This window comes from Nannobrachium achirus (assembly GCF_963921795.1).
Source record: "Nannobrachium achirus genome assembly, chromosome: 7".
NCBI lineage: Eukaryota > Metazoa > Chordata > Actinopteri > Myctophiformes > Myctophidae > Nannobrachium > Nannobrachium achirus.
In genome coordinates, this window is record NC_137816.1 from 33,390,698 (window position 1) to 33,407,584 (window position 16,887).

The 16,887-nt window shown below is 43.7% G+C and overlaps 1 protein-coding gene across 2 annotated transcripts in view; it reads left to right on the forward strand.

The window, feature by feature from the left end:
* shf (Src homology 2 domain containing F) overlaps positions 1 to 16,887 on the forward strand; it is a 202,089-nt gene that overhangs the window by 140,557 nt on the left and 44,645 nt on the right. Inside the window, exons 3-5 of one of the 2 annotated variants that reach the window (XM_080729992.1) lie at positions 7,019 to 7,151; positions 7,916 to 8,010; positions 11,101 to 11,199. In XM_080729992.1, coding sequence (XP_080586118.1) covers positions 7,019 to 7,151; positions 7,916 to 8,010; positions 11,101 to 11,199 — 327 coding nt within the window. The remainder of the gene's footprint in view (positions 1 to 7,018; positions 7,152 to 7,915; positions 8,011 to 11,100; positions 11,200 to 16,887) is intronic. The other variant, XM_080729993.1, reaches the window with a different exon arrangement.

Consider the following 16,887-nt stretch of genomic DNA (forward strand, 5'->3'; position numbering starts at 1 on the left):
GTGCCTTTCACCTTGTTTCCAATTTGGGACTTCAAAAGAAAACGAATATTGAGAAAGGGCAGTGCCACAAGAGATAGACAGAGAGAGAGAGAGAGAGAGAGAGAGAGAGAGAGAGAGAGAGAGAGAGACATAAACAAACCCTTGCTGTAGGACAGAAACCTTGTATCTCCATATTTCAGCTTTATATGTTTTTCCCCCCGTAGATTAATGACCTATACTTTGTTGTACAAGAGTGCACACAAGTAGTGAAAATAGCCGATCTAAGCTCACAGCACGTGAGCTTAGATCTGCATTACTTTTTAAAGTGAAAGTGATGTTTTTGACTAAATAATACTAACTACATTTGATCCATTGCAACGCAGGTTCTTTTCTTCCCATTTCCTGAAAAATAACCTTATCATACAAGGTTTCTGCCCGACGAAACACTAATAATTTATTCCTTTGTCTTTGCTGCGTCTGCTCGCTCAAAAACAATGCAGGGCATGGAAATGACATTGAAACCAGGAGGGTGAGATGTGAGCGCAGAGCTGACAGACAGCATTGCTCCCGTGGCGGTGCGCCCGGGGGAGAGAGCAAGACGTTGCCTCCCTGCGGAGCCCCGGCTCGCTCACTGCAGACTGGAGCGAAAACCTCAGCAGCGGGCCGCCACGGGTCAGGGAGCAAACACCTCTCATTGTCAGCCAGCTCTCTGACTGACACGCTCTACCTCTGGGTGGCCCCCAGATAGCTTAAAGCCCCCCAGTGCCACGACACGATAGACCTCGGGCGATGAGGAAAAGATTGAAATCAGAAGCCGTGGAGACAGCTATGTCCCGGGATCAGAGGCTTTGTTCTGCTTAGCGTCTCGCAATTGAGTGACTGTCGTAGAGCAAGCACCTTTCGGGCGCTTTTTCCACGGCATGGCATGATACAGCCGAGCGTGACTCGACTCTACTCACCTTTTCTTTGGGTTTCAATCGGGCGGATTTCAATCAAGTTGCGGATAGTGCCCTAGTGCTGCTGCAGAGTGGCTCAGATCTTCTGCTTGGAGACCAAAAGCCTAATATCTCCCCTGGCCAAGGGGGATTCCCTGTTAGGTTAGGGTAGTGGTCAAGGTGCTTGGCTCTAGTCTAGTGTCTCTTCCCACACGAGAGACCATGGGTTTGAATCCTGGGTGTTACACTTTCACTGCGTCATTGTGTTCCTCCGTTATCATTACCAATATCCTGCACACACTCGCCATATTAAGATAGCTAAGCTACAATTATAGTGGCCACAATTTCATACTGATAATCAAAAACACCATCCCATCGACATCCTCCACTGTTTCTCTGTGTAGAGCTGAAGATGACGTTGCGGCCTTGCGGCAGTGTCATGCGGCGTCGCCAAGACGACCAGCTATGCTGCACACTGGCCAAACTGCCCAGTGCATTTAACGATGTCATTGAGTTACCATTTGTATAATGTTATCAACATTTTACTGCCCTGCTCTCACATGTTGCCTCCATAGTTTGTACTGTGCACAGTGAGAACCGAATGCACACTGTGAGGTGTTCAAAGTGTATTTAATTGTGTTGGTTCGCCTCACTTTGATATGGTGTGCACTCAAGGTGACTACACAAAGCAGAGACTTGACCTAGCTGATAACAATAGCCATTGATAATAAGATGCGCACAGCCTTGGATTTTCTTTAAGAAGGGCTGCAGCAGGGGAGGGTAAATCCTTGAAGCCTCGGTTTCTTTCTGTGCATTGTTTTCCCGGGGTGTAAAGTCAATCACATTTAATCCTACTCTAGTGCATGGGAGATCCCTTCAATCAGATCCACACAATTCACCGTGCCCCCTCGAAATGCTTAGCAGCTGCAAATTCTCTAGCTTTATGCCAGTGAGTGGGTGGTGCTGATACACAGAGATAGATACAATTGCTTTCCCCCTCAGCTTTAGTGTATATCAAATCCTTCACCCTGTAATAGAAAGATGAAGATAAAGTAAGATAAACCTTGATTGATCCCCATGTGGAAATTCTGATGTCGTAGCAGCAACAGCAGTACAGTAAAGGTCTTTGCACACTGCTGCCTTTTTTTTGGACGAATATCGGCACGAATTTCAGGCGAGCACGTAAATAAAAAAATCTACCTCACATTAGGGGTGGGCAATATAATTGATATGGCAATACATCGCGATAGTTTATTTGCCAATACTGTATTGATACTTCAGGCCATAGTATCGATAGATATTTTGAGGAAAATAAAATATGTTCCCATGCATAGGAACCAAGGTAGAAGTCCGGTCCTGACACTCCGCTGCCTCTAGATGTCGCTGTACTATAGTAGCTATTTCCCCTTCCCACGGTTCAGTGAGTGAGGTCTCTCGAGAAAATGGGTGCGAACGACAAAAACAACAACATTAGAGCAGCGCCTTCATCTTTTAAAGCTGATATATCGCAATAGTATCGCAATAGTATCGTATCGCAAAGATTCGCAATATGTCGTGATACGTATTGCATCGCGAGATTCCAATGTCCACCCCTACCTCACATTATGTGAATCACGTTTGCACACTGCTGCCCGTTTTGTATTTATTTTCGGACCAGGGTTGATTTTCGCAACTGTCTCCTCTGGGTCCCTTGCTCTCTCTCTCTCTCTCCTCTCTCTCTCTTCTTTGCCTGAAAACGTTTTTTGCATATTTTGGATTTCCAAAACGCAACAAAAAAACTGGGTCTGGAGTCTGGACTGGGTTAAAATATGTCTTATCTATAAATATAAATTAACAATATCACCACTCCAGTGAATATATGCAATGCATGAATATAGATAGATAGATGAATAGATAGATACCTTTATTATCCCAAGGGGATAATATAATATACAGTACGTACATCTATCGACAATGGCACAGAGAAGACTATCAATGGTGTGAATATGAGACTGATACTGAATATGGAATTGAAAGGGTCCCGACCCATTGTTTGGGAAACGCTGGTCTAGACGGTAGAGGGGTGGGGTTCCAAACAGTGGAGGGGTGGGAGTACTGGTGGGTCATTCAGTCAAGGTGCAGCAGTATCCGGCTGCCAGGTTGGTTACAGTTAATGTCTTTGATTTAATCCAGAGCCGGCCAGCCAGCTCCGCGCTCACTGCTGTGATAATATGCCCAAAGGGCTCCTCCTGTATGTAAGTGGGACAAGACACTCTGGATTTACAGAGAGAACGGTCTCGCTTTCTCTCTCCCATTAGAATGAATCTATCCAGTTCATGAACCTAGGCTGAGAACCAGAGAGAGAATATAATAAAGACGCTATCGTTGTAGAGTTGAACACTTCTCCTCACTGCCTTTGTGTCGCTGATTCTCAGCTGGTTTATATACTGTGTCCACTGTATATCCATTATATCCATTATAATAATTGGGTGTTAAAGGTTCCTGCTGTTGTTATGCATCTTGTACAGGTAGGTGCCGTTGTCAGTTTCTTCATGTTATGATAATAGTGAAAAATAGTCTTGTAGATTGTCTATGTTTTTCTTTTTTTTAAAGATGTGTTTATTAGCAATTATCAATCATTATACAAATACCATCAAACAATGTATCACTCTTTTTTTTTGAGAACAAGACAGTAAAAAAAAGTAAAGGACAAGATTAGATTGTCTATGTTTGTGTATGAGAAAGAAATGACCAATAGAGTTGGCATGACATGCCAAGAATAGGCACGCCAGGTTGAAAGTGGTTAACTTGCAGTGCTGAAACATGTTCTTGTGGTGTTTGGAATAAAAACATGTATTTTCCATGAGTAAGTAAAAGCCAGTGCTGGATAGACTAGGTTCCTGTGAACAAGTAAGCCCTTTTTTGACCAATAGACTGACGAAAGACCGAGGAACAAAAACGGTTCAGAAACTAGAAGATTGTGTTTGTGATTCCACAATGACCTCCAGACAGACACCCACCCCTCCTGCACCTCGTTTGGCCTACACCTCCAGGAATGTCCCCTCTGCTCTGCCATCCTTTTGTTCTTTGTTATTTACTGTTGGTAGAATATGACATTTTGTATTGATACTGGAAAACCAACTAAAGATTGGCTCTGACCAAAACTTCAGTTTAGAGTGACGACCCTGTGTATAGTGTTCTCAGTGGGGCAAAAATTAGACCACCAAACTAAAATATTTCAAGACATCACTGTCTTGAGTTAGTGCTTCATCACTGTATTTGTGTGCTTTAGCCAATTTTGTTTGTATATCCTTGCGTTCCCTTCAAGCGCAACACAGCACTTGACCAATTAGCAGTGTTGCTGGTTCCGCGCTAAGTTCCTGTGGTAAAAAAGATCACACATTTCCTCTTTTAAAGTTGTTCTTTCTTTGTCTCTGACCTTGTGAGCACATACTGCAACCCACTGTTTGGGTTCCAACATACGGCCATGTTGGTTTTGGGGAGGGGTATGGTGCTGCTGTAGAGGTCAAAATCGGAGGCAGAGGGGCGAGGTTCAGGAAGTGCAGCATCTGGAAGGGAACTGTGGTATCCGGGCGAGGAGGACGGAGGCACATCAAGAGAGGGCGTGGTGCCTGACCTCCGACCCTAAATAGAGGGTAGAGGTCAGGGAGGGGAGAGACGAGCTGCAGCTGTGCAACAAATTGCAGCCGTCCCACTGTCAAAGCAGTCAGTGTAATCTAGCCCGACAGATGTATCCCCACCCAGCTTACCTAGCGTGCCTCAACAGGGGCTGTCAGAAAGGGAGAGAGAGGCACTCGGTGTAATGTCAAAATGTGCATAAGACGGAATGAAAGAACATCAGAAGGAAAAGGATGCAGGTCCTACTGAGAGAACATTGACACAGCGGTCTGTCAGCCCCCCCCCCCCACCACACACACACACACACACACACACACACACACACACACACACACACACACACACACACACACACACGCACACACGCACGCACACAAATGCCAGGAGTCTTAATCCTCACAGCAGTTTATCCAAGGCAATGCGCTTCCAATTAAAGGAGCCAGGATTTACTCCCCGGTGTTCTCCTCTTTGCCCCTCTCGGTTCTCCTTAGTCCTTCTTCTGGCAACACCCTCCTTCCTGATCCTCTCAGCTCCTTGCTCCTCTCACATTTCCCTCCGCTCCTCTTACTCCTCTCTCCCTCCATTCAACTGCTCTCTCTTGCCGTTTGCCCTTCCACTAAGGAGGCAGGCCAGAAACTCGCCCAGGGTCTCGTAATGCCGGTTCCTTTAGCGGAGAGATCAAAGGGGAAGAGTTGCTCTTCAAGCGGAGATTATGGCAGAGATGCGTGTAGATCTGGGCAGCCTCGCCTCACCTCTCCACCTCACCTCCACACCCCTTCCGTTCCTCGGTTAGCTCCATTAGGCACAACGTATTGCTCATTTTTCTGCAAGAGCTCCCTTGGGCTGAGAGGCAATTATGCAGTGGTGTGGCATAATATTTCATTCCGTTCTCATCGCATTACTCCATGGTGGAGCTTGCTGGCCGTTAGCGGCTTCATGCGGCCCTAGAGGAAGGGCTGCTAGCTCCTAATGACTTGATGTGAGTTGAAGGAGATTGAGAAGGGGAGGAAGAGGAGGAGAAGTGAGAGAGAGCTCTCAAGGGCACGATACTTCCTGAGGGGACAGCGCTGGTTTGTAGGTAGAGTTAGTGTTGTGTTTATTCAACACGGTTTAGGCTAGATGATGAGCCAGATACGTAAATACATGGCTTGCTGGTGGAAACCATTCATGCAATAAAGCATGGGTCTTCAACAGGGGGTCCGGGAGGCCTATGGGGTACTCAGAGTTACTACAGGGGGTCCTCCAAATCTTTGAGTGATAGAAACTTGTTTTCTCCTTTTTTATATTAACCAATTGAACCCTAGCATCCATATTCTGAGAACTTTAGCCAATAATAGCAGATCTACAAGCTCACAACGGCCTACTTACAGTGCCTACACTTTTCCACATGTTTTATACGTATTTTTATAATGGAAGCTCAATGGCGCTCTCATCAGGCTGAAACCATGGCCACATTTGAAATGTCCAAATATTCAAAAATAGTGATTTTTAGTATTCGAATTATTCAACCTCAAAGTATTCTAATATTCTAATATTCGACAGGACTGGCCAAACTGTCATATATTAAGTAAGCAAGAGGCGGACATTGTGAAAATAGACGATCTACATGCTCACAACGCCTCGCAACGCGTGAGCATGTAGATCTGCTATTTTCACAATATTTATCTGCGGAACCGAGTCAAATTAAATGTAATACCTACAATTCCAAGTGCTTGTCAGGGTGGGGGTCTCCAGTTCAAATATGTTTATTTTGGGGGTCACGGCCTTATTTTCAAGAGAAAAAAAAAAAATCGAATATTGGACTTCGGTGAACAACGTCGAATAGTGACTTTGATATTTGAAAATTTGAATATTCAAATATTTGTGAATGCCCTAGTATCCACTTTCACGGCTGCGCCGTTACCATGTGGATTCCGAGATCCACATGATTTAATTTTCCGGTTTTCTTTTGACCTCTTTCCCAACCGGCGTGCAACCGACTCATTGCACACTTCACCAGCACTTCATTCTGTTCCCCATACCCCACCCCCATAAACTAATGACAGTGTGTTTCCTCTCAGAATAGCGACGTTTAAGAGGAAAGTGTTGGTTCCAGGGCAAACAATGAGTGAGCGACGGGTGAGGCGAGAGGTGGAGGCTGACAGAACAGAATAGAACAGGACAGACATGTGAAAGCCGCAGGCTGGGCTGTTTATAGCCATGCTGAATTGGCCAGCACTCCGGCAGGTTGCACTGTGTGTGCTCTTGCAGGTGCTGCAAGCCCCCCCAGGCCCCCTCTCTTCTCCCCTCCCCTCCTTTCAAAACTCTTCACTTTCATCACTAGTCAAATATGCTGTCCCTCTCACCTGAATTGGTTAGCTACCTATTATTCAGGAGTTAAATAGGGACATCAGGGTTAACAGTGGTCTTAGCTAAGTACTACTATAGCTAGGCATTATGTTTATGTATCTATTGATTCCAGCGTTCCTGTGCTCTTTGTTTTGCAGAGATCCGCTCTGGGGGTCGAGGGCCAAAGGATAGCTCGTCGGTCAAGCAGCTCCCGCTGTACGACACGCCGTACGAGCCCACCGAGAACGGCGGGGGAGACCTGGAACCGGAGCGCTCCTCCTCCTGTCCCAGGTTATTATTATGTTCAGCAGCTTTTAGTTTTATTTTGTCTTTCTTTTCTTTTTTCTTTTTTTTGTTTAGTTTTTGTTTTAGATTAGTTGTTTAGTTTTTTAAACTGTCTTAGTTTTAGTTTGTATTTGTGTTAGTTTTAATTAGTGATGTCCCGATCATGTTTTTTTGCTCCCGAGCCCGATCCCGATCACATATTTTTGCTCCCGATTCGATCCCGATCCTTCCCGATCCGATCTTTCGGCAATGCATTAAGGAAAAAGAAAAGAAAAAATGCTTTTATGTTGTCCCTTAAGGTTGTTTTTATTTTAAATAACAGTATCAATTCTATCCAATCTTCTTTTTTTTTCACAAACAAATTAAAAATAAAGCTCATCAGCTTATATATTTTTTAAATAAAGACAAGGTGTTTCCCGATCTTTTTCTCCAGATTCCGATCTTTTGAAATCGGTCCCAATCGCCCCGATTTCCGATCTCCCGATCCCGATCGGGACATCCCTAGTTTTAATATGTAAGATGGATTAGTGAGGGGCAAGATAAGGTCATACACATTTTTAGATTGCTGACAAAGACAGAAACTAAGGGCATTTTCTCCATGGTCTTAGTTCGTTTTAGTTAACTTTGTAAACGCACTGTACAGTTTCAGTTACCGGCTCTATTTGTAAAGCCTCGTTTTATTTTTGTTTCACCGACCAAATGTAGTTTTGTTTCGTTTTTCAATTTGGGTGTAGGTTATTGTAGTCTAATAACCCTGGTGCTGTCCCCAGGGAGAGCAGGCTGCCACAGGATGACGAGCGGCCCCCAGAGGAGTACGACCAGCCCTGGGAATGGAAGAAGGAGAGGATCTCCAAGGCCTTTGCAGGTACAAACTCAACCCACTTCCAAAGTATGGCATAAATCAGTGGTTCTCAAACCTTTTCATTTCAAGGACCCCCATAACTCTGACAGTGTACAAATGGAACCATTTGTCCACTCTCAGAGTTGCAGACCTGTGAGGTAGGGCATTCACCAAATATTTGAATATTCAAATATTCGAATATCAAAGTCACTATTCGACGTTGTTCACCGAAGTCGAATATTCTCTTTTTTCTTTTTTCTTTTTTCTCTTTAAAATAATCTATACCAGGGGTTCTCAAACCTTTTTAGGCTGTGACCCCCAAAATAAACATATTTGAACTGGGGACCCCCACCCTGACAAGCACTTGGAATTGTAGGTATTACATTTAATTTGACTCGGTTCCGCAGATAAATATTGTGAAAATAGCAGATCTATATGCTCACTAAGCCTCGCGTTGCGAGGCGTTGTGAGCATGTAGATCTGCTATTTTCACAATGTCCACCTCTTTCTTACTTAATATTTGACAGTTTGGCCAGTCCTGTCGAATATTCGACCTTTAGAATACTTTGAGGTTGAATAATTCGAATACTAAAAGTAACTATTCGTGAATGCCCTACTGTGAGGGACCATTTGAAACCCCCTCAAGGGTTCCTGGACCCCACTTTGAGAACCACTGGTGTAGATTAAGTGGACCTTTTATTTTCCCCTTGAGGGGGGAAGTTACTGTCTACGTTGTTGTGTGTAAACATCACAAACAAGACAGGAGTATCCATAGTGATCCTATGAATAAATAAGCTGTGTTAACCCTTTGCCGCTATTTTGGGCATATACTGTATAATTTGTCAAAAGATTTGAAAGATTTTCTAAAATACAAACTCACAATGCATTGCATCACCATGCATTGTAAGCTTGTAGATGAGCTATTTTGCTTCATGACAAAGTATATATGGCTTAAGTGGATAAAAAAATATAAACATATAAAGATTCTTGTTCTGTCTTAAATAAACAATCCAGAATATTGTTTGACCTCTAAAATATGTTGCCATATACTGTACTGTACAAACAAATTGCCTTGTTGATGTTAAATGAGCTTTGGGGAACATTTCTCCCATAGTTCAAAATATTGTTTTACTCTGAACCCATTACACCACCACAATTTGATAGTTTACCCAAATGTTGGCAATCATCATAATTGTAAACCAGTAACAGCCTCAAGATACACACAGGTTCATGTATTTCATGTTCATTCACGTCAGAATGTACTGTAGGACAAAGGCAGCATTTAGCTCACTGGTTCTCAAACATGTTCATGTCAAGGACCCCCAACTTGTATTTGGCCGTGGACCCCCATCCCATCTGAAAATAAATTGTGCCAGGGACCCCCATAAGACGAGATTTTTGTCTAACATGTCCAAACTATTCCAATTTCTTCAAAGATTTCAGATTTAAAAGCTCACATCGTGACTCGTTGTGAGCCTGTAGATCTGACCTACAAGCCCCCCCCCCCCCCCCATGCAAGGACCCCTGGGGGTCCACAGACCCCACTTTGAGAACCACTGATTTAGCTATCACGGAGTAGGCCTTAACGCAGCTGGCTTTAACTTAACCCTTCGATGCTTTCTGTCCTGTCCAACTAACCCGAGCAGCGCCTTTTTTTACTCCAACGATAACAAATGTAATTATGGGCTTGGGGTTTTCGCTGTCATCACACAAGGCTCTGTTCCTTTTCTCTCCTTTCCTCTCCTTTGTGAGAACTCAACAGTAAGTTGATTTGCAGGTGGCTGTGCTGGTGTTTTCTTCCTGTTGTTGCCTGTTAAGGCTTTAGGGGACACTTACTGTACGTACGCTGGTCAGGGGAGGGGTGGGGCATGGTCGGGTGTATACTTTGGTGCATGTGGAGATGGAGTGTTTGGTACTGTATATATGCAGGTACTCTGTCTGTGTGTGTGTGTGTCTGTGTGTGTCCTTGTATTACTATACTATACCTGTGATGACCAAATATTCCTGCTAGTATAGCAGAATTTGAGAAATAGACATTGTGAGTAGGGCTGTCACGATTATGACATTTTACATGACTATTCATTGTCACTCAAATAATTGCGATTAACGGTTTAATTGTGTATTTGTCGTTGACAATTACATTTCTGTTTTGGCTTGTAGGCTTTGAAGTTGCACATGGCAATTATGACACATTAAATATACTAAGAAATTACTGACATAATTTGACAGCTTTATCCACCTGTTTCCGCGAGAATTTACTGTAGCATTATCTGTGGGACACTTCCGGAGAACAGCTGACATACAAGCTCAAGTCGCGTCGTAGATGCAACCGTTGTGAGCTTGTAGATCACACTCGGCTGCGGCGCCGGAAGCTGCCGCACACCTTCTGCGCAATGCACGATGGGACGTTGGAAAGTTGTGGATACGTAAAAAATAACATACATGGTGGAAATAGCCGATCTACAAGCTCACAACGCTCGCATTGCGACGCGTTGTGAGCTTGTCGATCTGCTATTTCCACTACTTTTTTAAAGTGTTTGAAACTATTAACATTTCTCAACATGGAAACGATTATGCCGATTATGGAAAATAATTGCGATTACCTCAAATAATTGCGATTAGACGATTATGTAATAATTGTGACTGCCCTAATTGTGAGTGAGGACCATTTGTCCTGGTCCCTACAGGACAAATGGTTGTTTTATGGTTAAAAACAATATTAGACATGTTAGACTTACAATTAGGAAAGATCCAGGATTACATTTGTGATGTCCTCCCTCCCAAGTATAGTAATACAAACGTGTGTGCGCGCGTGGCTGTGTTTGTGTGTGTGTGTGTGAGTGTGTGTGTGTGTGTGTGTGTACATGCCTTTCAAAAGCTTCAGCTTGGCTAACTTGTAGCCATAACACAACAGCGCTGTTCCGTAGGAGAGAAAAAAAGGACATGCATTTAGGCACCCTACGGATAGATGTAATTGTCAAAACGAAGGAAGCTTTTCAGCGATTTGAAACCTTTAAAATCTAAAATTCCCCAAAAAAGATCCTTCAGATATCCTATTTTCCTTGCCCCTTTTCTACTTTTATATTGTTGTTTTCTTTTCCCATCCTCGAACAGCTCTGCTTTGTTATGACTGCATTAGCTACGAGGGCTGTGTAACGGGCAGTGGACCAGTGTCCCACGGAGGAAAGGACTGCACTTCTAAATCCCTCACAGGTACCGGTGGAGCTTTTGCCAAAATGGCCGTCATGTGAATATATATATATATATGGTCAATGGGGCGGGAATGTCTATATGTTAGAACCTGACGGGACTTGTCTAGGTCCAGTTGACTCGTGTTTTTGTCTGAATGGCTGTCGTAATCCCCAAATTATTAGTCATGATTTGATCATCGTAGGACTAAACCACATTAAACTAACCTATTGCCTTGTGGTGTTCGTCTGCAAGGAGCTCGAGTTTGGAGCCCAAACTTTAGGTTCAAACGAAACCATTATGCAGATAAATATGCAGACTGTGTCCTGAGTTGGACAGAACGCTTTTGGGGTCAGGCACGGTTCAAATCCTGAGTCAGGCTCTAATGTATGGACCATGTTTTACATAATATATGTCTCTCTCCCTTTATCTGTTCCCTGTCTTTTCACGTGTTTCTTAATCTGTCTGAGTGAGCACTCACATCTTAATGGCAGTAAGAAGTGTTTTCTCGGTTTCAGTGATTAGTTAAAAGCGGGATGCTGCATAGTGCATACTTAATCACAGCGCTTCTGTGCTCTCATTATTTCCCTGTCGAGCAGCACTCACAGGAGTTTATTTAGGGTGCTATTTACCAACACCCCCACCCTCTCTCTCTCTCTCTCTCTCATCCATCCCCTCCGTGATGATGATTAATTTAATTTCTATGGGTTCGACAAAGCGTTGGCTGAAAGTGGAGAGATGGGAGCACCGGAGTTGTGCTTCAGAGAAGAAAAGGTGCACTTCAGTAAACTACTTTGATTTATTGCTCTGCATCCACTGGGTTTCTTTCCTGTTCTTTTCAGTTCTGTAGTCATCTCCCTCTGTTTGGATGAGGGAGGAAGTGAATCAGAGGAAGACTTCTTTCTAAATATTTTTTTTATAGCAGTGATTTCCCAACCTGCGGGCCAGGGCCCACTGGTGGGCCGTGGGGATGTTGCAAGAAGTCGACCCCACAAATAATTGCCAAAAACAACAAGATTTCAATGATAATATAACATTAGTATTATCTAATTAATGTCACAGAAAATGTTGTGGTATCTTTTTTCTTTAAAAATTATATTTCCTTGTGATACCGATAGGAACTTGAAGTATAATATGTTGTTAATTGAATGCTGCAGCCGTGTTGAGTGGTCAGACGGGTGGGCCGTGAACACTTTTGAGATTTTCAAATTGGGCACTGAATCTGATCAAGGGGTTCTGCTCTGACCAGTTATTAGTCTGCAGTTTTCTCATGTCACCTTTTGGTGATACCAAAAAGTACTGGGTAATGCCTTTGGCAAATGGGAAAAGCAAGTAGTGGAGTCAAGTTGAGCCGGTACCATGCATGTTGTAGAAAAGCGCAATTATCATATCGTCTCTGTCGGGTGGAAACTTCATATGTCCTGTTACTTTTTAGGATGGAAATTCAAAAGTAGCGAAAGTAGCAGATCTACAAGCTCAAAACGGCGCTTCACTCCACGTTTTGAGCTTTAGAATCTGACACTTTTGATGTTTTTGTGTGACGCTGTAGTATGATCAAGTAGGGTGTTAATTTACATAAAAAACTAAAAATGTAAATATAAAAATAAGAAGATTCTGCCCTACAGCAACGATATGCTGTTGGTCTCTAACCACGGCAGTGGGTTGCTATCTTTCCACTGAGCTCATTTTCCTCAGCTATAGTACCTTTCACCCAACTATGCTTTGTTTCTCCCTTACTCTGTAATATACTGTTATAGGCTGCTGTGGCATTTCAAACAATTTACATTTCAAGACACTATTTGCACGGATGAATAATGATATTGTTGACACATCGGGATCGCTGTGTGTGTGCTCTGGCACTTAAACTGGGAATTAAACTGTCTGCAAACAAAGTCTTAACCGGTAATGAGGAAAGATGAACGTTCCCGTGAGGTGGAGAATGGTGTTTAAAATAAATAAATAAATAAAATAGAGGTTTTAAATGAGCACCAAAGTGCTTGCCTATCCCCTGGTCTCATATCTCCATGGGATTATATGGCAATGTCAGCCACATAAAGGGCAATTTGTCATCATCATTGATAAGGGAATGAGAGTAAAATAATACCCGCATTGGTAGCCCATCCCTGTCACAGTGAGGATAGGGGCCTACCCGCAGTGGTGGAACGTAACTAAGTACAGTTACTCAAGTAGAACACTTTTACTTTTTATCTTGCTGTATTAGATTATTATTACACAGCCTACATGAACCAATACTTTGGCTATTCCAAAATATCTGTACCATTTACTTTGGTACTGTAAGTATATTATGATGCCAATACTTTTGTACTTTTACTGAAGGACAATTTTTAATTCAGGCCTTTTACTTCTAGCAGTATTTCGACATTGTGGTATTGTTACTTTTTTTTTTAGATGAGTTTTTGGGGCTTTTATGCCTTATTGATAGGACAGTAGACTGACAGGAAATGGGGGGAGAGATGGGGAGTGACACGGCAAAGGTCGTCCGGATCGGGAATCGTACCGGCGACGCCGCCAGGCATCCATGCCTATGTGGCATTGCCTAAGTGGTATGCACTTGGACCGGCATTGCTACTTTTACTTCAGTAAAAAACATCAGAGTACTTCTTCTTCCAGGCCTAATACCCTCACGGGGTATTAGGCCTGCTACCCGCCTCCTCACAGCATTTTGGCGATGTTATTATTCAGTGTCGGGCTATCTCTTGACAGGTATGCAATGAAATGTAAATTCCCTGCCTTGTTAGGATGTTGGGAGGCTGTGTTACTTGTGGTTTGGGTTAATCACTCATCCCTCCCGACCCACACCCCCGTATCTGCATCCCCCCCCCCCCTCTCTACTCAAGCGGAGTATATGTGATGGATGGGACAGGAGGTGAGGACTGAGGAAGATGCATTAGAATTAGAACAGGGCTTCTGTGTTGTGTCGATTGCTCACCTCCCTTTCCAAAAGAAAATAATAATACAAGTAAGACGCCATAAATGCGAGAAGCTACTGTCAGGTCGCAGAGACACACAAGGGTCTGTTAAACTGCATGTTATACAACAGGCGGGGTGATTTTTTCCCCACTCAATTTGGCAGCGCACACAGACACACATACTGTGTGTTGTACAACTGTGAGAGGATGGCAGCGCACACAAACACACACAGACTGTGTGTTGTACAACTGTGAGAGGATGACAGCACACACAGACACACACAGACTGTGTGTTCTACAACGCCACAGCTGACAGTGCTGAGTTAATCAGCGACGCATTAAACTGCGTGTTATACAACAGACGGGTGCAGGCAATCAGTGACGCGCCACAGACCCATGTGATTGAGATACAGCGTGTGAGTGAGATACAGCGTGACTGACGGTATAACGTGACTGACGGACGGACGGACATAAGGTGGATGTTTTCATACTAACTGCGACCCGACATTCGCAATTATTATTTAGGGTTTAAAAAGGGCCAAAAGGGCATTTATAAATGTACCGTTCTAAAATGTTGATGTCACCCAACCCAAGTATGTATACCGATGTGTCGGGAAGAAACCTCTCATCTCCATATTTTAACTTTTTGTGTTTAACTCCCTACTTAATCATATTGTGTGATGCACCAAAGCATCAAAAGTTGCAGATCCATCAAGCTGTTAAGCTACTGCTACTTTTGAATTTAAATCCTGACAAGTAACAGTTTTGGACATATGAGGTTTACGCCCGGCAGAGGGGGTATATATGTTTGTGAGTGTTTCATTGTAAAACAACTCATATCACATACTCACACACCCAGACGTGGTCAGGCTGGCTGAAATCTGAGCCTGCACTCGACCAGGATGTCCGACAGAGCAGCCGTTACTTAATCTGTTTGGACCCTGTGCTACTGGCTGCCAGTGGTGGAAAGTGCACTGTACTTAAATACATTTGTAATACAGTATACACTTGTAACATAGTATACTTTTTTTTAATATTGTGTTATTGTTTTTATTTACCGCACATAAAAAAGAAAACGTGAGTAGATCTTGCAGCACTGCTGGCTGCTACTGTATAACTCCAGTCACTCTGGCTGCTGGCCAGCGGGACACTATGGCTCTGAACACAGGGAGATAACAGGAGACACATACAGGGGTGTCGCACCAAATTCTGGGCCCTGGGTACAAGGATTCACTGTGGGCCCCCCACGAATGTTCTTCATAGGGGAGGGGCTTGCATTATGTTGTTCTTTAACAATTGAAAAATAGCAGATACACAGCGCGGCACCGAGTGCCGCGCTGCAAGCTTGTAGATCTGCTAATTTTGAAAAATCGTGAAGATTTGTGCAAGCCTTTGAATATTTCAAATCCTTCTAAGGTTTTTTGAAAAAACGATGTTTCTATGTCAGTGGTGCTCAGACTTTTTCATGTGAAGGACCCCCAAAATGATGTGTATTTGGCTACGGACCCCCATCTCAAAATATTTAGTTCCAAGAATCCCCCTGAAACAAAATTTGAGTTACAAATGTTCGCTTAAAAAATACATGTATTCAAAGATTTGCACACATTTTCACGTCTTTTCAAAAATAGCAGATCTACAAGCTGCTATTGTATATCTGTTATTTTTCAATAGCTAAAGTATAAAATAATGAAGGCCCCTCCACCTTGGGCCCTGCTAACTCAGTCCCACTCCCCCCCCCCCCCCCCCCCCTTGTGACACCCCTGGCTCTGAACACAGGGAGATAACAGGAGACACAGAGCCAGGTTCCTGGTGAGAGCCAGACACCGCTTTATGTTTTTTTTTTAATGCATGTTCAAGGCGCTTAATGACCCAGAAATCCGAGTATCAGGACTTCTGTTCTAAAGTAAATAATTGAATCAGTCACAGTCCTGTAATGTTTCATTTCATGTTGTGGTTTCTAACATGGGCTCCATTGTGGGGGTGTCGCGGATGTTCTCCTGTGGCGGCTCTCGGTCTAACCCTGTGTGCCCTCCGCCACCCTCTCACTCCCCGTGCATGTTGCACCGTCACCGGCCGTGGAAGAAGTACTGAGATTATTTTACTTAAGTAAAAGTTGCAATACCACAGTATGGGGGGGGGGGGGGGGGGGCTCAGGAGGCTGAGCGTCCGGCTTGGGAATCGGAAGGTTGCCTCTGAGATGCAGTGGAGTAGAAATATAAAGTGAAATGTGTAAAAAGTACCTAAAAATTTTACTTAAGTGCAGTACTTGAGTAAAGGTACTGAAGTACTACTGCATGGCCCCTGCTGCAGCCGTCACTCATAACCTCTCCAGACGGCCCTGGAAACTGTCCAGAGTGCCCTCCTGCCTTTCACTGAGCAGTGAGCACATGCAGCCACTGGCTCTTATCTTCTCCCAGACACATTGGCCCTGCACTCTGCGCTCCCACCCACCCACCCCTTCCATCCTCTGTCTCTGACAAACTATAGAGCTGATTGCAGCCCCTCTGGAAGCTGCCACTGCACCCCTAGTCCCCTACCAGCTGGCCATCTCTGGTCTACTTCTTTGCTTTGATATCTCAAGAGTCGACGTGCAGGCACAGAATTCTTCCCCATCACTCACTCTCCCTGTCTCTTTTATCAGTTTACCACACAAACAGGAGTATAATAGTAGTTAATCAGAACAATGAATTTAGTCAATTATAAAAGATTTTAGATTTTTCTTTGCATGTCTACTCGTTGATACTGTATATAAGAAATACAAATAGCATAGAGGAAAAACGTC